General features: G+C 36.4%; 1 protein-coding gene across 3 annotated transcripts; it reads left to right on the top strand.

Annotated features, from left to right (window-relative positions):
- Nucleotides 1-4,294: 4,294 nt before the first annotated feature.
- LOC110796043 (histone-lysine N-methyltransferase CLF) lies at nucleotides 4,295-20,018 on the top strand. 3 transcript variants are annotated; one of them, XM_022001071.2, is made up of 17 exons: nucleotides 4,295-4,624; nucleotides 4,872-5,000; nucleotides 5,314-5,612; nucleotides 6,407-6,568; nucleotides 9,097-9,181; nucleotides 9,362-9,517; nucleotides 9,605-9,652; nucleotides 9,731-9,802; nucleotides 9,886-10,607; nucleotides 11,200-11,335; nucleotides 11,443-11,663; nucleotides 11,814-11,945; nucleotides 17,425-17,515; nucleotides 18,923-18,970; nucleotides 19,055-19,183; nucleotides 19,271-19,348; nucleotides 19,546-20,018. In XM_022001071.2, the coding sequence occupies exons 2-17, from the start codon at nucleotides 4,917-4,919 to the stop codon at nucleotides 19,735-19,737; spliced, it is 2,655 nt and encodes an 884-aa protein (XP_021856763.1). In that variant the 5' UTR covers nucleotides 4,295-4,624; nucleotides 4,872-4,916; the 3' UTR covers nucleotides 19,738-20,018. The 3 variants fall into 3 exon arrangements, with proteins under 3 accessions (XP_021856763.1, XP_021856764.1, XP_056686453.1); XM_022001072.2 differs by having other exon boundaries at nucleotides 4,344-4,620; XM_056830475.1 differs by having other exon boundaries at nucleotides 4,344-4,610.
- Nucleotides 20,019-22,629: the final 2,611 nt, after the last annotated feature.

The raw sequence follows: 22,629 nt of genomic DNA on the forward strand, positions 1-22,629 counted from the left end.
AAGCAATCTATGGTTTGAAACAGGCTCCTAGAGCTTGGTATCTTCGCTTCAGCAGTTTTTTGTTACAACAGGGCTTCTTTTGTTGTCAATCAGATAATTCTATGTTCATTTTTTGTCGTGAAAAGTTCATTGTTTATCTTCTTCTTTACGTTGATGACATCATTGTCACAGGCAACTCGGCCCATTTGATCACCAAATTCATATCTCTTTTGTCTGCCGAGTTTGCTATGAAAGATCTAGGTGATCTACACTACTTCCTAGGTGTCCAAGCAATACGTACATCCAAAGGTTTATTTTTGTGTCAGAAGAAATATGTTCATGATTTACTTATGAAATTCCATCTGCACACTGCTAAACCTATGCGTACACCTCTTCCTAGTCGCACCACACTTTCTATTACAGACGGTGATTTTTTATCCGATCCTACCGAGTATCGCAGTATGGTTGGGGCTTTACAGTACTTGACTATTGTCATACCTCGTATTTTTCTGTATTTATAAATATATTTTATTATATTTATAAAACATTTATGATTTTTAGAATTTAAATCGCATTTAAATATTATTTAAATGTATTTTTAATTAATTAGAATATTTATTATTTTAATTAATTACAAAAAGAATTTATTATTTCATGTTGGGAATTTAATTGGGTTTCAAAAGTAAAACGATTTTTAATTAATCTAGCCCAATTCAATTCCAAATTCAAGTCCAAACAAATTAAGCAAGTCCATCTTATGTTTAATGAAGCCCGAAAGGAATCCTAAAGCCTAGCCCATCTTTGAGTTTCCTAAACCTATAAATATAGGTGATCACCTTCAAAATCCCTCGCTATTATTCATTAAACCTAAAAGTAAAACCCTAACCCTAAATTCTTCTTTCTTTCGTCGAACTTATGTTTGTCCGTTTTTCTCCTAGATCTCGAAAATATCTTGAACTTTGCCTCAAGAATCGATCGATTACGAGTTATAGATTAGAAGTTATGAGCGTTCTAAAATCCTGCTACAGTAATTAACTCCCTCTTTTTGTCTCGCCTCTCACGCCCCTCGACCCGCACAGCAGCACAGCCGCGTGCTGTTGTTGTGTGTTGTCCTTGTCGCTGTGCGTTGTTGGCCCTCTCCCACACACACTCGCCTCTCTTTTCTCTCCCTCGTGCCTGTCGTGCACCAAAGCCGAAGCCCTGCTACTGCTTCCCTTGCCTGCCGCGCACAACACACACTTGTGTGTGTGTTGTGTGTGTTGTTCGTTGTTCCGTATACTCCGTATACTTTTATCCCTTTTCCAATTCCATATTTAAATTATTATATTATTATTATTGATTTGGATTATTTAAATTGTTGGAAACGGTTATGAAACCGTGTTTTAATGTTTTCGTATTTGAATTGATGGGATTGATTTTAATTATGAGAACTATTATTTTCAGATTTAGTAATTAATTAAAGTGTCAACTTTTATGGTCAAAACATGGTTTTATTGATGACCTATTGATAGGATTTTAATTCCAATTGTTTAGGCAGTTGATTCACATAATTTAATGACGATTTAAATTATGGGAATCAACTTAAATTTTCAAATTTATTATAAAGCTTTAAAGTGTTGATTTTAATGATTTTAAGGTTAAAAAGTCAATGTTTTTATACTAGGACTTCAGTTGACTATTTGAGACTATCAATTTAATGAACAACGATTAATTTCTAATTAAAACAAAGGTTTTAGAATCTTAAATAGTTGCTGGAAATTTAGTAAACATGGATAATAATTAAGTTTCTCCATTTTGTTTATAGGAGTTGATTTCTAGCTTCGAGTCGTGATTCGCACAGTGGCCCCCGTACTTAGGTATTCCAGGTACGTACAAGACTAGGGTGACCACCCATCCCTTGAGGACTTTATGAAGTGTATTGAATGCGAATCATGTGAACTTATATGTTGGGAATTCATGTTTGATGTGTAGACAAGCATGTGATTATTATTATTGAATCTATGTGGATGAGCATGTTATGAATTGAATTATGCTTTATAGATTCTGTTGAACTATCATGTTATGGACTTTTATAATCGTTGAATTATGTCAAGCATGTTGTTCAAGTTGGTTTGCATGTATGAGTATTGCGCATGAAAGTTATTATGATTATGCTATAGTACGGGATGTCTAGCATATGTTGAGCCTATTGAATATTGACGGAGTGCATTGTTTATTCTACCAAGGGGTAAAATATGTTTAGAGAGTCTATGTGAATTGAACTAAGGACAATTCGTGCTAAGGGCACACCCCGCTTGTTAATGGGCAATGTCGGGTTATCTCAAACAGTGTTTTTGAGAAGGAACAATGGGAGTAATTTCACTTGAGTCCTATGTTTGACCACAAGTCCTAAAGGATTAAAACGAAGTGTCATTGTTGAGTTGTTTAATTGTTTGCATGTTATGTCTTGTGTAGAGTCTTGAGTCGCCTTGAACATAACATACTAATTAACGTAAAGTGTAACCCGAATGAGCTTCAAAACTCTTGGAACGTATATACCTTGAGTATGAACAATGGGGGGAGTCTGGTCGGAGAACTTGTACTCCTTGAATGATACAAGACGTTGTTTCATTCTTTCGTTTAGGCCGTTGTGTATTGGAATTCCGTCGGTATGGTCCGACTGTCGGTAGGAGTCCGACTTGTTATTGTTTGGTGTATGGTGGGCTCCCATCACCCTTTTCTTTCCTTTTGAGGATACTTTATTTTACCCGTTCGAAGCTATTTCTTTATTAAACTGTGAGTCAAGAGTCGTGTCAAGTGTCGAGACTTGTCTTCATGTTTACTTGTTTATTAATTGGCTTTTGCATGTGGATTATTAATTCGTTGAGTGAAGCATGTTAGGATAGAACGTTACTCTAGCTTGTTCGTACTCAGCTTTTGCTGACTTCGTGCTTCATGTCTTCTGGTCATGGCCTTCGCCTTAATGACCCTATGATGATCCATCATTGCATTTGCGTTGTTGGGGGAATAGATTTTAATAAAGCAGGTTTGTAGAGATAACTTGCGGGAGAAGTTATCATGGGAATCGTGTTTGAGAGTTTATTTCTCTTCCATATTTTATAAACTCTATTTAATTTCTAGTCATGACTATTACTTAAATTATTTGAACTATTTAATACGTTTTGAAAGTTAGTTATTTCCGCTGCGTAATTCTGGTACATAGCCTTAACCGTTATCACGGTGGCGGTAATATCTTGGTAATTCCTTTGTTTTAAGTTGGAAAATATTTTATAAAAAGCAAGGAATTATTAGGGTGTTACAACTATGACAAGACCTGATATTACATATGCTGTGCATTTAGTTTCCCAATTTATGCATGCACCCCACACATCTCACTTGTTGGTTGTTAAGCGTATATACAGGTACTTGTAGGGTACTTCAGACTACGGTCTATGGCTTCGCCCCGCCCCAGACATGTCCCTCATGATTGCCTACTCAGATGCGGATTGGGCAGGTTGTCCCGATAGTTGTCGTTCCACCACCGGTTATGCGATTTTTCTTGGGGGCAACCTAATTTCCTGGGGCTCAAAGAAGCAACCCACTGTCTCCAAATCTTCCACAGAAGCAGAGTACCGCGCTGTTGCATACACGGTACAGGATACTCTTTGGATTCGTTCCTTGTTAGCTGAGTTGGGAATCGTCATTCGCTCACCCGTGAAGCTCTTTTGTGATAATGTTTCTGCATCCTATCGTGCGGTGAATCCGATTCAGCATGATCGTAGCGATCATATCAAAATAGATTATCATTTCGTTCGGGAGCGTGTTGCTCATGGTGATTTAGTTGTGCGCTATGTCCCTACTGAGTTACAAATCGCTGGCATTTTTACGAAAGGTTTGTCAGGTCAGCGTTTTGAGTTTTTAAGATCCAATCTGCACGTGGTTCCCCCTGCACAGATTGAGGGGGTGTAATAGAGGATACTAAGGTTATACTCGTAATTGTACTACTGTAAGATATTATTATATATATGAGTCACAGGCACCCAAGCCGTATCATTATTTTCACAAAATCAAAATCAACCCAAAGACAATAAAATTTAGCAGCATTAATATCATAAAAAAATCATAAAATTTACAAGTAACCATTGACTACCATTGACTCAAATCTAACGACGAACAAAATGAACCGAATAAAACCCCAAAATATTGACAAATGATTAAACTACCAAAAATCTAGTGTAATATTCCAATTATCTTAGGTCCCTCAAAAAAAAAAAAAAAAAAAAAAAAAATCTTAAGCCCCATTTATTGACCCAAGCGAATCTGAATTGATAATTTTTTTTAAAACTTTTAAACACCAGCTTAATTTCCTCATAAACACGGCTGAATGATCCACTTTACTACAATCCATTGTCCGAACCAATAACTATTTCTCCACCATATTTATTTGTAAGTTATTTGGAACCTTGGCTTTGGTTTGGGTTTGAATTCACTTTGTCAAACTCCGAATCTGGCAAATGGCATAGTCGTATCTCCTCTGCATTTCCGCACCCTCCTCCTTTTAAAACCCTAACAACAAAGGGTACCATCTTGTAGTTGTGTCTCTAGTCCACGGCTTCTCTGCTAACCGCTCCTCCTCGCTGCTGCTGTTCTCGGTTATTACCTGCAAGTAATTTGTGTCAGATTTTTCTGTTGATTTTATTTGTATTTTGATTGATTGTTGCAAATATATACTTGGTTTTTTTTGTTAGATTCGTTTTGGTGTTACTTTTACTTATTTATTTATTTTTAATATGATTCGATTTTTCTGATACATTCTGCTGGGTTTGTTTTGGTGCATTTTCATAATTCTACTTGAAATTCGTATAATCCTTTTATATAATTCGATTTTTCATCTCTCTCCTTCTCTGCCTCAGGACGGGCCTGCAGGTTCTACTGCTTAGCTATCCGAGATTACGAAAATGAGTGCGGTACCGAAAGAGATTATTTCGGTTATTGATTCATTGAAGCAACAAGTTGAAGCTCAACGGCATGTTTATGTTAAGGTGCATTTTTTAAACATTTTTCATTTGCTTAAAGTTTAGAAGAGAAGTTCATTTTTTATTTTCTTGCTGCAATGTGGTATGGGTAAGGCTAATTTTACCTAAGTTCAAACCAAAAGTGTTTATTTTTGAATTTATTGTGATTAATGAAAAAAAATGATGTAAAGGCGGCATCTTTGGGGTTATTCTAGTCAGTCGTGTCTTACAAATTATCAATAGGGATTGTTTTACGCACATAAGTTCTAAAGTAAGGCCGATTTAACCTTCTTTTGAGTAATTGTTATTCTCGTGCTTATAATTTCATGCTTGTTTTCAGAACTTAATGGAAGAAAACAAGCAAAAGTTATCCAAAGTGACTTTAATGAAGGAAAGAAGAAGTGTGACGGTTAACGACATGGAAAAAAATGCCGGTTTATTGGTAAAAAAGCAGAATGATGCGGTTAATATGCAAAATGATTTCGAATCAGGTAACAAGGGTGATGATTGCAATGGTTCACAAGAAAATTCAGCGATACTTCTGGGTTCTCCTTTCCCTAATAAGAATACTATCCGAGCAACTAAACTTCCTGAAGTGAAGAGATTACCACCTTATACTACATGGATATTTTTGGACAGGTTTGTTAAGTTTAACATGTACTTTGAGGAATCTTTTCTTATATAATGTTAATTATATGCACCTGACTAGGCCATGGTTTAAAGATTGTTTATGGTGAATCAACTCAAATGTTTTTCCCAAATATTTTGTAGCTTTCATAGGCATTTTTGTAGGTCAGCTAGTCAAAGTTTTTGTATTTCATTTCTTGTAAACATAATAGAAATGTAGGACTTAAATAAGGGTGCTTATATTTAAATGGATTCATAAACATGATGAAGAAAGAAAAGACTCGTTATTTTGGGATATGATTCCACACTAACGTTCGATATCTTAGGGTTGTTGATAAAAAAAGCATTACATGAGTTATTTCCTATATTTCATTTTTTACATATAGAAATAAGTATCTACGAATATATTATTGATGGATGATGTTGATATCTTGATGATTGAGGTCATGATGTATGAGGAGGTAAATTCTCCAGAAATTACTAATTTCAGTGAGTACTTGTGGATGGATGATGCTGATTATCAGCCTATCGTTGGTCGTCTACACAGATGATATGTATCTGATGAAATAATAATCGTTAGATTGCCCTTGTGAGGAGGAGATGGCTAAGGAAGTGGTTTAGTTGGAGATGACTAGCAATTGATTTGTATAGATCAGAATGGGACAGCTCAGAAGTAGGTTTTTACAACACGAAGTTGCTGTGTTGCATACAGACATGTGGAATGCTCTGATCCTTTCTCTTATCAACGCCTGCCTTCGTTTAATATTACCATTTCATGGATTTTGATCGTGCTTTTATTTTGTCAGAAACCAAAGGATGACAGAAGACCAATCAGTGCTAGGTCGAAGAAGAATTTATTATGATCCAACTGGCGGGGAAGCTTTGATTTGCAGTGACAGTGAGGAGGAAGTAATTGAGGATGAAGAAGACAAGAAGGCATTTGCTAGATCAGAAGATTACATCCTGCGGTATAAGCAACCCTTTCCATTTGTGCTTGTGCTTGTAGACTCTATGCAGTTTTTCATATTGTTTATTTAATGTGGGCATACTGTGCTCTGTCTGCTATCTCTTCACACATTCTATCAATAAATTTTTATAATCTATCTGTAAGAAAATAAGAATTCTAATATCTTTTCTGGCGCCTCACTTATCTAGCCCCCCCGCCCTTTTGTTCCTTGTTTTACATTTAAAAATAGGAACGTGTAGTAATATAGACAGACTTTCTACTTAAATTGGAAATATGGAAATGAGACTGCTATTCTGTTACTTTCGTAGTTTCTTTTCCATGTATGATATGAACGTGTTATGATCATTCATGGTACTGATGGTCCTATATATGCATCTAGGTCTACTAATAAAAATATGACTCTGAAGTGTTAATTACAACTTTGTAAATGAACAATGTAGGGTTAATGAGGATGGGTGTACTCAAACCGCAAAGTCCATCTTTTGAATGGTATTCTAGTATCTAAAGAAGCCTTGATTTTTAACAAAGTTTAGGGGCTGTTTGGTTCACAAAAAGAAAGGAAAGTAATGAAGAAAGAAAAAGAGAAGGAAAGAAATGAAACCTCCCTTAATTACCCATACTGTTTGGTTGGACAAGAGGAAAGGTTTCAAAATCCCTTAAAATGAGTTAGGTTAGCAGACCCAAGAGATGATTCCTCATAATCCTTTATAGCCACCACTTCAACTCTCAAAACCAGCCCATTTCAAATCTCAATCTTCATGCCTTCGTCATTCAATATCTACCGCTGCTGCCACCACCTATTTCTTACCCCGCCGCCTACTCCCAACGCCACTGTTGCACTACCACTTGCAAACCGCACCACCACGCATCAAGGAGACTTTAAGTGGTAGAAATTGACCACCAAAGCTCTAGATTTTTAGAGCTTAATAGTGGATTTCCACCATTTAAAGTCACAATTCTAATATTGGGTCGTCGATGATGTCTCTCTCTTTCATCCTTTCTTTTTAATTAGGTCTGAGGTAAGTGGGGATGGCCGGGTTGTAGGCTGATGGTGGTATTTATGAATAGTAATTGTTCTACGGGTGGTTGTGGGTTGGCGGGTGTTGGGTTAATGTTGGATGTATGCATGTATTGGAGCTAGCGGTGTCTTTTGACTGATAACAACGATTTTTGTTGGCTAGTAGTGATGGTATTTTGGTATCTCCATTAGATTGGTGGTAAGGGTGGACGGTGGATGAGGTAGGTTGTCACAGTCTGGCAGGGTTGTAGGCTGATGGTGGTATTTATGAATAGTAATTGTTGTAGGGGTGGTTGTGGGTTGGCGGTGTTGGGTTAATGTTGGATGTATGCATGTATTGGAGCTAACAGTGTCTTTTGACAGATAACTATTGTTTTTGTTGGCTAGTGGTGATGGTATATTGGTATCGCCGTTAGATTGGTGGTAAGGGTGGACGGTGGGTGAGGTAGGTTGTCACGGTCCGAATGTTTTGACACCGGCTCCGTGCGGAGCACTCTTACCTATTGGCGGCAAGGATGCAAGCCTTGTGCGGAATGAGTGTCTTGTAACTTGTCGGGGCACGAGCAAACGTCTGATTCTGAATGGGCGCTCTTGCCTAATGGCTACAAGAGCGAGGGGCGAGGGTCGACCGGGGCGTTTGTGTGCACAGCAGGCACAAGCGGGACCGACGACGAGAATTCATCTGATTGCGGGACTTTTTGGGATTTGGGATGTTTTAGAGCAAGTGGCGGCACAATATCTATAAAGGCCTACAACAAAACACTAGCAATAAAGCGATGGCAACAATTGGTGAGGGGTATGCAGCGCGCCGCAAGATCCGGTGCCCAAAACATTCGGACCGTGACATAGGTGGTGATCAAGGTTGGTAATAGTTTTTACGATGTAGAGGAGTTTAGGGGTTTTCACTTTTCTGAAATCCCAAGTGGGAGGTGGGAACCAAGGTGGAGGTGAAAGGGGGAACTCAAACTGAAATGAGGGTAAAGGGATTTTCAAAAAACACCAAACATATTGTAAGGGAATCAAAGGTTTTCATTACCTTTCCTTTTCTTGATTACCCCATACCAAACAGCCCCTTAGGGGAGTTGAGGTTTCATAACCTGTAGCTGATCCACATTTATGCCTAGTCTCGTACTCAGATTTGATTTAAGAAGCCTGTGTAAAATGAACTTGGCTCATTCAAATGTCAGAGATCTTAATCCATATGACTCTCCGTTAAAGCTGAAGTACGTAGGGTGTCTTAAACTCTAGATAATGTTCCTCATTATAAGGCAAAGTTTTACCAGATAACATAATGTGTATGTCTCCTTTTCTTATGGAGATTACACATTTCATGATTTACAATGTAAGAATCCTGTATATATTTGCATGATGGACATACTGTAATATATAGAACTTGTTTCTATTATTCATGGTAAATTTATGTTTCCACTTCGTTAAGAAATGGATTTTCTGCATTTATTTAATGATTTGCCTCAACACCAGTCTCAAACTTGTTGTCTGCCTATTGCCAGAATGACAGTGCAGGAAGCTGGTTTATCAGATGCTGTTTTGGATTTACTGGGACAGTGCTTTTCCAAAAAGCCTAGTGATGTCAAGGTACATGAGAGCAAGACACCATTATTTTGTTTCTTCTTTAAAAGTGATCGATGTGGTTGTTGCTTACAGTTACATGCCATCTGCTAAACTGGTCAGAGTGTGAACATCGGTCCAGCTGTTTCCCATTCTTTTTGTGCTTTCCTTACAGAGAAATGAAACACCGTCAAACGTCTTATACAGGCAAGATATGAAGTTCTTTGTGGGGAAGAGAAGGCTACGGAAGGTCTAAGAAAGGGGGAGACCGTAGAGACTTCAGAAAATTCAAACCCGTATCTCGATAAAGATTTGGAAGGAGCTTTGGATTCTTTTGACAACTTGTTCTGTCGCCGGTGTTACGTAACTACTGTCATTAACCACCTTGATATATTTTCCCACTGTTTATCTTCTTAATCTAACTGTTGTTGTTGATTGTCTTATTGGCAGGTTTTTGATTGTAGATTGCATGGATGCTCACAAGATCTCATTTTTCCTGTAAGTTCATAGTGTTTTGCTCAAAACCATTGCTTTTCTGTGGCCTGATGCATCTTTTGTAAACTTTTAATCTGATAGACTGAGAAACAACACCCTTGGAGTTCTTCGGAAGAGGCAAATGTAACATGTGGGTTGCACTGCTATCGTTCGGTACGTTTGTAGTTTTGGTGTAAAGAGTAGATGGGGTACTCGGCAAAAGAATGTCTTTATATATCACCAATCTATTCTTGCAGGCTCCCAAGTGTGAAGGTGATTCTGTAGTTATCTCCCATAAATGTGATGGCCCTGAAGCAAGGGCTAGTCTTTCTTCTGATGATGCTTTTGTTGAGGTATCACCAAGAAAGAAGTCTAATGGTTCTTCCAACAAGCGAAAGGGGTCCACTCAAAGTGAAAGTGCCTCGTCAAACGCAAGAAGTGCATCTGATAGTAGTGATTCAGATGAAAGACTTGCTCAAGATAACAACTCTGTTGACCAACCTTCTATCCATCATAAGGGTAAGTTGATTGGGAAATCTGGACCTCGCAAAAGTAGGAACAAGCGAGCTGCTGAAAGGATAATTGTTGCAATGCAGAAGAGGCATAAGAAGGCGGTGGCTCAAGACGCTGATTCAATTAGCGCTGGGCCTACCTTGTCTAGAGATATGAAACTTCGATCTCGGGCACGCAAGGAGGATGAAGTTGCAAGTTCTTCGAAGAAGAAAGGAAATTCAAGCACTGGTGAAAAGTCAAGAAAGGCTTCACCAGCTGTGGGCAGCTCCCAGTCCTTGAATTGTGATAGTGAGCCTTTAAATATAGCACTCACTGACCAATCTATGGGTATTTTGGATGACGTGTCAAGGAAAGAAGAACTTGTAGATGAAAGCCCCGGAAAACTAGAAGTATACAATGATAATTCTTGGAAGGCCCTTGAAAAAGCACTTTATGAGAAGGGCTTGGAGATTTTCGGCAGGAACAGGTCATTTTGATATCTCTGTGTTTCAAAAGTTGTTTATTATTTACTTCTATAGTATCTTTGATTAATGAATATTGCATAGACTTGGGAAGTTGGGGTATGAATATGCGACAAGGTTATACTTCAACTCTTCAAGGACTCTACTATTGCATGTTTTTGGCCTAATTAGAAATATCCATGTCGGAGGCCCAATTATTCAGCTCGAAGAAATGAAGAATCCATGTGATTTAGAATTTAATGCACATTTCTCTAAGCGAAGTAGATTGATACAAGGATTTAGTAAACTTGGCAGTAAGCTAAAATAGATATTTAAGTTTAATTCATGAGCAGAATTTTCTGTCTTCTTCATTTGATTGAAATAACAAAGTCTCGTTTGTTTAATTTGTTTAAGCTTTAAGAGGAGAAATATGAAATGGCTTGCTTTGTTCATGAACAAAACTGTAGCTGTTGCACCATATGCAAAGATATAGTACTTGTTTATATTTCAGCTCAATTATGAGCACTGGTTAGAGGTTGCTTTGTTTGTTTATATTATTGCACGGTAAGACCACTCATTAATCCGCATCGCCTATAACTCTATTTTTCCGGCATGTAGTTGTTTGATTGCTAGAAACCTTTTGAATGGACTGAAGACATGTTCAGAGGTTTACCAGTACATGAATCGCTTGAATAATAAGCTATCCTGCCAAGGTGGTGATGATGAGAGTAACCTTGAATGCAATGAAACTACGGTTAGACGCTGAATTCTTGTCTGTCCTAATGATGTTGGAAGTATGCATAGTTCATTTATTTCTGTGACTTATTTTTTCTATCTTTTGGTGCATACAACTAATTTCAGGGCAATGAAGTCAGGAGGAGATCAAGATATGTTCGGCGGAGAGGTAGAGTTCGTCGTTTGAAGTATACTTGGAAGTCTACTGGTTACCATTCCATCAGAAAACGAATTTCAGAGAGGAAAGATCAGCCTTGTCGACAGTATAATCCTTGTGGGTGTGAAGCTGCTTGCGGAAAGCAGTGTTCATGTCTTTTAAATGGTACATGCTGTGAAAAATATTGCGGGTGAGTTTTCAGTTTGGTGCCAAGTCCAAAAGTTGGCAACTAAGAAATGTTTAAACCTCTGCTTATTTTTTGTTATTGAACTTCTGATTCCACTAGTTAAACACATTAAATTGATTTCATTGCTAAAGCTACAAATATATCTTCCTATAGGTGTCCTAAGAGCTGCAAAAATAGATTCCGGGGATGCCACTGTGCTAAAAGTCAATGCAGAAGTCGTCAATGTCCATGCTTTGCTGCAGATAGGGAATGTGATCCGGATGTCTGTCGTAATTGCTGGGTGAGGTGAGCCTATGTATTCCAGCTTTTGGCAGTTTTTATATGAACTAATAATGTAGCCGTTGAGAACTTATTGAAGAGTGCCTAAGAGTTTACAAGAGTGCAATCATTTAAAAGCATCATGCACAAAAGCAATGGCTAGTCGCCTAGTCATAGAATTGATGAGTCGTGAGAATAAGTTACAAAAAAAATTGTATTGATCAGCGGCCGCTGGGGTTATCATTATTATGAAAAAGGGTTATGATAAAAAATTGTCATACTAGTCTCCCAAAGAATAAAAAAGAAATCTATGGACAAAACCTCAGGCACTGGGTTTGTTAAATCCACCCTTTAATCTGTAGAAGTTTTTTTTTGACGGGGTAGAAAGTTGATGAAACTGCAGAATTAAAAAGTAGTATGACACTGAAGCCCTATTCAAAAGCAGCATTTGGTACTGAGGTTAGTCAAAACACTTGGAACCCCGTTTTTAGTGGTGAAGAAGCAATGTTTTAGTTACAGGTGGTGTTTCCGCGGGATCTGTCTAAACTTTAAGTTTAGCATATTTCACAAAGAGCATTTGGTACTGAGGTTAGTCAAAACACTTGGAACCCCGTTTTTAGTGGTGAAGAAGCAATGTTTTAGTTACAGGTGGTGTTTCCGCGGGATCTGTCTAAACTTTAAGTTTAGCATATTTCACAAAGAGCATTCTAGATAAAAATAACCCCCCCCACCCCTTCTTTCTTCATTTGGTATTGAGGTTAGTCTCTGTCTTTTTGTTTGAGCATCCTTAAGCTATTATATCTATACTTTTTTGCTCTGTTTTCTTCCTCAACTTCTAGATTGAAAGTTTGTTCATTGGTTATAATAGGATTGTATTTGCAAGGGACTAATAGCTTAATTATTAAAGAAGTATCAACAGTAAAGATGCATTTGTTTTTTTGCAAAGAATCTAATGGCACAAAAAATACATTAAGGAATAAGGATATAGACTTGATGGCGGATGAATTAGCAGATTGTCATCATTGCTAACCATGCACAAGGTACATTGCCCTAATTATAGTTTTGTAATTAGACTCCTAAAGGTTCGTCTCACACCAAAATTGTGTTGACTTGAAGAAATACTCCATAATCTGTCCACAAATTCCCCACTTATACTTGAACTTGAGAGGTGATAGACCAAAAGGCAAGTGAATAAGGTGTTGGGTTCAAGTGTGGAGATGGTTCAAGGCGTTAATGGAGACATAGGGTGGTGCTTGGGGATAAGCATGGTCACACTTATGGGGCTCGGAAGCTAGAATAAGGAGTTGCATAGTGGGAGGCAAGTAAATAAGGTGCTGGGCTCAAGTGTGGAGATGGTTCAAGGCATTAAGGGAGATAGGGTGGTGCTTGGGGTTAAGTATGGTTACACTTATGGGGCTCGGAAGCTAGAATAAGGAGTTGCATAATGGGAGGCAGGAGCGATTGCTCGTCCGTGCAAGGTGTTGGAATAGGCAAAATTGGCTTAAGCACGGCCACGGAATAATAGTAGGCATGTCCGAACATAGCGCCTTCCGCCAGCTTTTTGCGCCGTGTTTCTTTCTTGTTCTGATTGTTCATTAATTCCTAGCACCATATATACTGCTTTGTAGCTGTTTTTTGCAGTAGATTCACAGAAAACAATTAATTCTCATATTCAAATACATGTAGGGTTTTAGGGTGAGTGAGTTTGAGGGACCTTCCATGGTGTTTGAAAGCTTTTAATTCATCATCTATGTCTATTTAAATAGCTCCTTAGTGAATTGGTGGGTTTTCATTCAAGTACCGTCATCCTAGTTCTTTGTTTTCCTGCTAGGCTGTCTTGCTTAAATCTCTTTATTATGGTTAATCGTGGTTGATTGCAAACTGGTTAGCATACTCTAATTCCTAGCACGAGGAAGAGTCAAGAGCTACAATCCTCTTCAACGAGAGCTATAAACTCCTTTCTAGTTACGTAGTTGACTGAGATAGCTCATCCCGGATTCCCGGGATGTTTTAGAAAGGTCAATCTTCCCCTAAGTTCATTAAGAACATATTTGCATTTTTGCTAACCTCTTCCGGAATGTGTTGGTATTCATGTCTCAATTGACTTTGCACTTGAAAGGAGCACACAGAAGGAGGATTGGCAATGTGTTCTTAAAGTCAATGTTCAGGTCTACATTGCTCCAAAGTAGCAGGGCTATGAAATTCTAGTCTCTCCCATCTGATGAGGATCTAAAGTGGCATTGGCATAGGGGAGATGGGAAATGATGAGTTGTCGAGGTTTCATTTAATCGTTTATGTTTTAAGCTGGGAAATGTCAAAATGTGTTGGGACTTTTGGGCATAAAACAATAAAGGTAGTTTATTTTAAAAGAATTTCATCAGTTCGGTGTTATTAAGCATTATAAAATAAAGATGCTTTTGGAGATCTAACTTGTAATAACGAAAACTAGTGTGTTGCCCGGCGAAACCCGATTGTTACATTGAATAGTTAAAATTTTAGATTTTTCTTGAGCTCAACATTTGACCAAAATATTTGTATCTGTTGATTGAAAAACATCCATTAAGTTCGTCAACTAAACAGGCACACTTTGTCACTTATCATACCAAGTAATTTTTCAATTAGATAATCTTATAATTTGTATAATTTGTTTTCTCGTGGAATTGAGTGCGTCAAATTAATAAACACCAAATTAGATATATATGCAGCCATGAAGGACAAGTTGATGCTTATGAGACTTATAAAATCATGTTTCTTCATGGTTGTCATAGTGCTTTAGTTATAATTTTTTTCCAATAGCCCATAGAATTAAAAAGTCACATAAAAATTTAGTTGTTCCGACTTTAATTTAACATTTATTTATAAATTAATGCGAAGAGATGATCCACAATTGGTGGTTGGTTAAGATGGTTATGACTTATGAGAGTTATCATTCACACTTGTGTTCTGGTGTTCGAACCTCGATTGTAATGATTTTTTGTTGCCCATGTCATGAAATAACACATAGTGAGTGGATGATGTGGCGTAATGGGGAGAGTACTACGTGTCACATAGACGTTTTTCACAATGCCTTTTAATATATTAGTATAGAACTATAGATATGTGGAATTTAATACTTTATTACTGTCACGAGCCTAAGGCTAAAATATTTGGTTAAAAGTACTTTATTACTTTATTATGTAGACCAAAATGTGGAACTTAACTAAAATATGGTTTTGACCGGTGTATAAAAAGGCGCACTAGGCGCTGATGCTCACTAGGCGCAAGGTGTATGAAGCAAGCGCCTTTTGTGGTCTGTGCGAGGCGATTTTGATGAGGCGCACCTTAGGCAGAAGTGCTCCTAGACGCACTGAGTCGCATTGATGCGCACCCCTTGATGTGCACACCATTTTTTCATTTTCTTTTTACTGTTTCTTAGGTTCGCCTCACTTCAATGAGGCGCGCCGAACTCCAAATCGCCTAGGTGTGCCTTTTTATACATTGGGTTTGACTTATTACGATATCTGATGAAAAGAGCAACTATGAGCAATAGTATTGTGCACCACTTATAATTTCAAGTCATTTGCAAATTATATAATAATAATTAATAAGCATGCCACATTTTTAAGGTTATCACCCTAAAAGGGCAAGATTATAATATTAAATCCTAGATGCCATAACCTATTACGATGCCAGAAAATAGAACAACTTCATGGCGTTTGATATGGGTTTTTTTGGTTTTGTTTTGTTTGTTTTTGTGATACAAATTGATACAACCATTTATGGAAATATCCCTCCTTATCTTATAATTTTCTTCTTACCCCAAGGACCCCACTAATAATATTTCATCATTTATTCTTTTGAATATTTTAATACCCCCACTATCTTTTATTACAATTGTTTATTCTCCATTTACCCCACTTACATCTTATTTTAATTAAATCAACTCACCTTCATTAAACTCTGCGCCGGTCAAAGTGCACCAATTGATTATGTATGGAGGGAGTACTGTATACTCATTTCATCCCATATTAGTTTTGACACTTATCATGACGCATATTTTTAGGAGATAAGTTGTTTGATTATTAAATATTACTTTATTGGAAAGTAGATGTGAAAGGATATAGTGGAGTATTATTTTATTAAAATGTAGATGTGATAGAAGATAGTGAAGTGTGTTTTTAATTGAATGAGAGTGTAGGGACCTTACTTTTTGTGTAGTGGAAAGAGAGATGTATTAAAATAAGTGAGAAGTGTGAAAACTAATCTGGGACGTATGAAAATGGAAAAGGTGAATGTGTTAAATTAGCCCCATAACTGTGGTCAAGTTAGGGTGAATGAAGGGTTGACTTGCTTCAACTTAAACATATGGAGCTAATTTGCAAATTAGACTATAGTTATGGGGCTAATTTGCCACATTCGCCAAATGAAAAGTGTAAAAGCTAATACATCATCATATATACTTCATCTCAGTGTTACCTAATCCTCCCATCACCACACGAACCGCGAACCGAAAAAGCGAATTACAACATGAAAATGGTATAATTTTGGTTTAATTCAGCAAATTAGGTAGCGAATTGCGAACCCATACCCAATCTTATACTAGCGAACCAGGTAACGGTGCTTCATCTTATCTTTTAAAATCCTTTTTTATTTTGGAAAAACCCATATTATAAGTTTTTTTTTAATTTTTTTTTTTATAGTTATCATTACTTCATAAGTTCTGTTGCTCTCTCTAAGTCTCCCTCTTTAATTTTCTTTCTGCGTTGTGGTATTGCTCTTAGTTTTCATGAACTATATTTTTAGGAGCGATATAAAGAATTCATAGGATTAAAAGAAAAATGTTTTTTAGATATAAGAAAATTACCCGTAATGATTTATTTCTTAGGAAGTTAGATTGCAAACATATGGAAAATATGGAGAATAAGCTAGAGTAGGGCAGAGAAAAGAGAACCTAAGTATTTGGAGTAGAAAAAAAAAAACAAAAGTTACATACTATTTTATTTATAAAAGATTGTTATTAGAAACTTGTAAAGAAAAACGAAAAAGACCAAATAATATCATTGTAGTAATTTTGGAAATTAAATGGGAGCAAATCAAGGAAATTAAATGAAGCGTAGGGGAAATGAACCAAATAATATGTTTGTAGTATGTTTGTCGTTAACCATCACTTCTTTTTGGACCAATCTGGTTAATTGACCAATTGATACTGTGGGAACACCGTAACAATCAAGAGCCATGTTCAAGGCATTACTATGAAAATAAAATACAGTTACGATGTTCATGTTAAAAGAATTTTTTTGACACATTGACTTGATGTCGAGCAAAAGAAGAGGATCTGACAAATTTATATTTGGTGAATTGTAAATATGCCCATATTTATCTTTTGAATACTTAGATGCAAAGCATGCTTGAGGCTTAGTGAAGGAACAAAGAATGGGGTTTGATTTTTCTTAGACTAAAAGACACTCAAGTGCTTTATTTAGACTCCTTGCTAACAATTTGTTGCCTTTTATACTTTAACTTGCAGTTGCGGTGATGGTACACTTGGTGTCCCAAATCAAAGAGGTGACAATTATGGATGTAGAAATATGAAGCTTTTGCTCAAGCAACAACAACGGGTATATAAGAAACTTCAATTTTTAATCTTTCTTACAAAATTTAAAGGCTAGTTCTCTCTACTTGGTAAACTTCTCTGAAAAGATAACTGGGGCAGAAAAATGTATTTGAGTTGGTATTATAGCTGAAAAGATAACTTGAGAAGAAAAACAGCATTTGAAAAATAATATGGTAAAAAGTTGACCGGTGTAGATAGTAGAATGACGTAAATTTTCATGTTTATAATATATAGGTATATGGAATGTGATTTTCTACAATGGTGGGGATATAATTCAATATAGAGTGGCTTGTTCAAGTAGCTTCAAATTTCAGCTAGATCAAACTTCGAGAATTTACCTTGTCAGATTCTTCCAGAGCACTAAATAGATTCTTTTTCCATCTAGTTGTATTGCGTTGAGAAACTTTGGACTTTGTTGCTTTGTTTTATGTAAACCTCCCAAAATTGATCTTTACCTACCTAAATAGCCTGAAATGGCCCCTGAAGTTGAACAGAAATCTGAATTAACGAATGAACCCACACTAAGTGGGATCTGATGATTACCCATTCACCCGTACCCCATTGGACCGATATCTATATGATTCCAGATTGACCTGTAGCAAAATCGACACGAACTGAATACGACTTGATCAATAATGACCCTAATCCAACCTGAACTGAACACTAATCTGATAAGTAACTTTGAATTGTCCCAAACTCTATAGTATTTTAATTTAATACGTGCAACATTTGTCGTTTGTTATCCAATTGAGTCATGTAATATTGCAGATTCTATATTTCAATTTTCATATGTTATAGTCTGTTAGAGGTTATTTTGATTCTACATTTTGGAAGGGTCGATTGTGTTTCATATTTTCATAAAAGTTATCTTATACGAAGTATTTGGGAATTCTGCATGGTGTCTTTGTGGTATCATTTATCCACATGGTAGACTCAAAATACTTTTGGTATTGCATATATTATTAAGGTGCACTAATTGCATGTTTTAAATGATTTACTTTACTAACATAAGTCAAGAAAAATACTAACCTACCCCTGAATCAAACAATTCCCTCCAAATCCTTAAAAACCTCACGCCCCATTTTGACAGCAGATGAAATATACGCTCTTTGCGCCCTGTTCCTTTTTCCAAAGGCTCTTATTAGTAAGACTGAAAATAGATTATCAAAATCGTATTAGTTAGACTCACAATCGTATGTCATTCAAGCATGTAAAACAATTTAACAATGTCATGATGTGGTGCTATGACATTACCAAATATAAATTACTTGTCTTTGGTTGTGAAATAAAGAAATATACCCCATGCAAGATGCAACTGACTAAGCGGATTGTGTTTCTATGCTGCAGGGTGCAGCATTTGATTTTCTCATGTCTAAGGGTATGACTAAGTTATTTTTCCTCCTTTGTACAGGTTCTACTTGGTAGGTCTGATGTTTCTGGTTGGGGAGCATTTCTTAAGGTGATATTCTTAAAGTCACAACTTTGATATCCTTATCTTTTCTGCTTCCTGCACAGACAGCTTATTTTCATCCTCCTTTTACAGAATGGTGTTGGTAAACATGAATACCTTGGAGAGTACACTGGGGAGTTAATCTCACATCGAGAAGCCGATAAGCGTGGAAAAATATATGATCGTGAAAATTCCTCATTTCTCTTCAATCTCAATGACCAGGTCTGACAATTGAATATTAGTTTTACAGTATTAGATAATACCTTTTATTGGCATGTTTTTTGACAGAAGTGTCCTCTTATTGTGCAGTTTGTTCTAGATGCTTATCGGAAAGGGGACAAGTTGAAATTTGCCAACCATTCTCCTGATCCAAATTGTTATGCGAAGGTATTTCTTTGATGTCTTGGTGATAAAGAGTGACTGTTTTTAAAGGGGATATTTGCTAAATAGTCATTTAGATAAAATGGCTATTTACGGTGATAGGAAGAGCCTAATTTCATCAGCTCTATTAGATGTCTTCTTAGGGGCATACACATTAACTTGCTTATAAGCTGTTTGTAATTGATAGTTTGGTACCATGGCAGGTTATTATGGTAGCTGGTGATCATCGAGTGGGCATATTTGCTAAGGAAAGAATAAATGCAGGGGAAGAACTTTTCTATGATTATCGTTATGAGCCAGATCGAGCTCCAGCCTGGGCCCGTAAGCCCGAGGAACCTGGATCTAAAAAAGAGGCTGCGGGTCCTTCCACCGGTCGTGCAAAGAAGCTCGCTTAATCTAATACAATTCCGTCTCAAATCAAAAAATCATTTTTTGTCATTCTTTGCAGGTCGCGCGTTATTTATATTTATAAAAGCGGTGAAATCCTAACCACTGATTAGTGACGACCTTATCAGGGAAATATTTTTTGATTCGAATTCACAGTCTAACTCAAATGTATGAATGTATCTACATACGTTGTAAAAGGTGATGACTTCTACTGCTGCCCTGATATGTACTCAACATCAATCTTTACTGGAGATCTGATTCTTATTGAATTATGTATTGTTTCATCTGATTCGACGTCTGATTATCTGATACTGTTGTATCTTATTCTTACTCCAAAGGGGAAAAAAAGGTTCATGTGTATAGTTTTGTATTATCGCTTATATATTTCCACATTCTGATTTCCATTCTTGAAGCTTGTTCTCTTTCTATTTGTCAAGACATTGATTTTCTTTTGATATTTTTGGGTAATGTCAATGTCAATGTCAATGTTGTTTTTGTTTTGTTATTTATCATTTTATTACAAGGCTGAGTACAAAGGAAAATCCAAAAGATGCAAAGGGAAAAAAAGATCTGAATTCTGAAACAAATACTTCGTCTATGCTTATTTGAAATGCCATTAAAACCCTGCATTCATCCAGTAGGAAACAGTGTACAGTAATATAGATATTTTGCTTATTGTGTGAGTACATTGTTAGATTTGCTACACCTTGTTCGCATTGTCTTGACTCTTTACAACGCACAATAAGCGAATGTTATATTAATCACGAGGGTGGAGAGGCCCATCTCAGAGATGTGTTTCCAAACACATATCCGAGGGTTACGCGGTAATTTCACCATTATTTTGAAATTTTTGAGTATCATATTTGAGAAATGAACATCATTTTTTAACTTCTGAGTACCCATTTTGATCTTGTGAGTACCATTTTTAAACTTATGAGTATCATTTTTGAACTTATGAATACCATATTCGAACCTTTTTTTGTCTGATATGTTTTTGTAAAAACATATCTAAAATGGGAAAATACTTCCTCATAAATGACATAGTAACTCTTTAAATCATAAAGTTACTGTAAAACTCATGTAATTACTATATAAAATCGTGAAGTCACTGATCGAATCACAAAGTTAAAACGTTATTTCGCCAAAACACAAACGCCAATTTCTCCAAAACAACAAGCATTTCCAATTTGAAAAAAATAAACTTAATATTACTTTAAAAACAACGAACCGGGATGTAATCTCTGAAATTTCTTGCGATGATTTGTGGATGAGCGCAAACTTTTCGATTTGTTTTCGGTAATGTAACACCCTAATAACTCCTTACTTTTATAATACTATTTTATTACTTAAATAAAGTAATTACTAGAATATTACCGCCACCGTGATAACAGTTAAGGCTAGTGCCAAAATTACGCAGCGGAAATAACTAAATTTCAAAATATAATTAAATAGTTAATGGCCTCTACTACAAGTTGGAACCATCTAGGCCCAAACCAAAATCAAATTTAAAAACAAGCCAATCCATTAACTAAGATTTTGCTAGACAATTATTAAAATAAAGTTTATAAATAAATGCAAGTATAAACGCTCTCAACATTCCCATCCCGGATGTTGGCTTCACTTGCAATCACCTAAGGAAGTCCTGCTTAGAAAATGCTACTCTCCAACAACGCAATTGTAATTGATGGATCATCATAGGGTCATTATGCCAAAGGCAATGGCCAAAGACATGAAAGCACATAATCAATAAACATGCTGAGTACTACAAGCTAAGCACATAATCAGCAAAAGCTGAGTACTACAAGCTAAGCAAAGCCTATAACTAAACATGCTTCACTCCATAACACAATAATGAATTCACATGCAAAAGCCATCTTGTAAATATTCAATCATAAAGACAAGACTCAACTCTTGACTTTATAAATTAATTAGAATAAGCGTCGAACGAGTTTCTTGAACTGAAGGTCCAACGGGACAAGTGTTGGGAGCCAACCAACACTAAAAGTATCATGATAGTAACCTGTGTCACCTTTGTGACGGAATTTCTGTACATAAAATAGTAATACAACGTCTTGTATCACCGTTAGAAGCAACGACCCTCCGGTCATGTACTTCCCCCATTGTTCATACTTAAGTTGCATACGTTCCAAGAGTTTTGAAACTTATTCAATTTCACTTTACGTTTATTAATATTTTATTCAAATTCCGACTCGAGACACAATCAATAAACATTCAATAATTAAACAAACTAACATTACTTCTTTTAGAATCCTTTAGGACTTGTGATCAAAGAGCACTTGACTTCAATGAATTACTACTTTGTTCGTTCTCAACATGATTCTACATGTGAGTCCACAATATGTCTGTTAACATGAGGTTTGTGCACTAGGCACAAATACATCCTATTTCATTTCACCTTCTCATATAACTCTATAAGTGTGTACCCTACATGACCAAAAGTACATGTGGTTTGTGCAACGAGGTACGAATAAACTTAGGCTCCTTGAATGCTAGACATTACGGACTTAGAAATAAATAAAGTTCTCAACATGCTTGACCTTAGGTACAAAGCATAAAGAAACTCCTTGCATGCGCATAAACCATACATGCATATATCATACTTGGACAACATGCTTGCTATTTAAATTCAACAAACATAAATCATATTAACATGCTTGCGTACATAATCCAACATGAATCCATAATCCAAGTAAACATGAATCACAACATCAAACATAACATGCATTCACATGAATAATTTGGGTTTCCCTAGACTTTTGCGTTCCTTGTGTACCTAAGTAGTTGGGCCACTTCGTGATTCAATCCCAATGAATTAGAAACCTCCTCCTATCATAAAATAAATATTCTTAATTAATCACCATGTAATTTAATTTCCACCA

This window comes from Spinacia oleracea, chromosome 5 (assembly GCF_020520425.1).
Source record: "Spinacia oleracea cultivar Varoflay chromosome 5, BTI_SOV_V1, whole genome shotgun sequence".
Taxonomy (NCBI): Eukaryota; Viridiplantae; Streptophyta; class Magnoliopsida; order Caryophyllales; family Amaranthaceae; genus Spinacia; species Spinacia oleracea.

What these genes read in the sequence shown, in the direction of transcription:
- LOC110796043 (XM_022001071.2), top strand. Translation starts at nt 4,917, where the DNA reads ATGAGTGCGGTACCGAAAGAGATTATTTCGGTTATTGATTCATTGAAG. An exon ending in ACATGGATATTTTTGGACAG is followed by an intron (nt 5,613 to 6,406) that starts GTTTGTTAAGTT and finishes TTATTTTGTCAG; the next exon opens with AAACCAAAGGATGACAGAAG. An exon ending in ATCCAAATTGTTATGCGAAG is followed by an intron (nt 19,349 to 19,545) that starts GTATTTCTTTGA and finishes GTACCATGGCAG; the next exon opens with GTTATTATGGTAGCTGGTGA.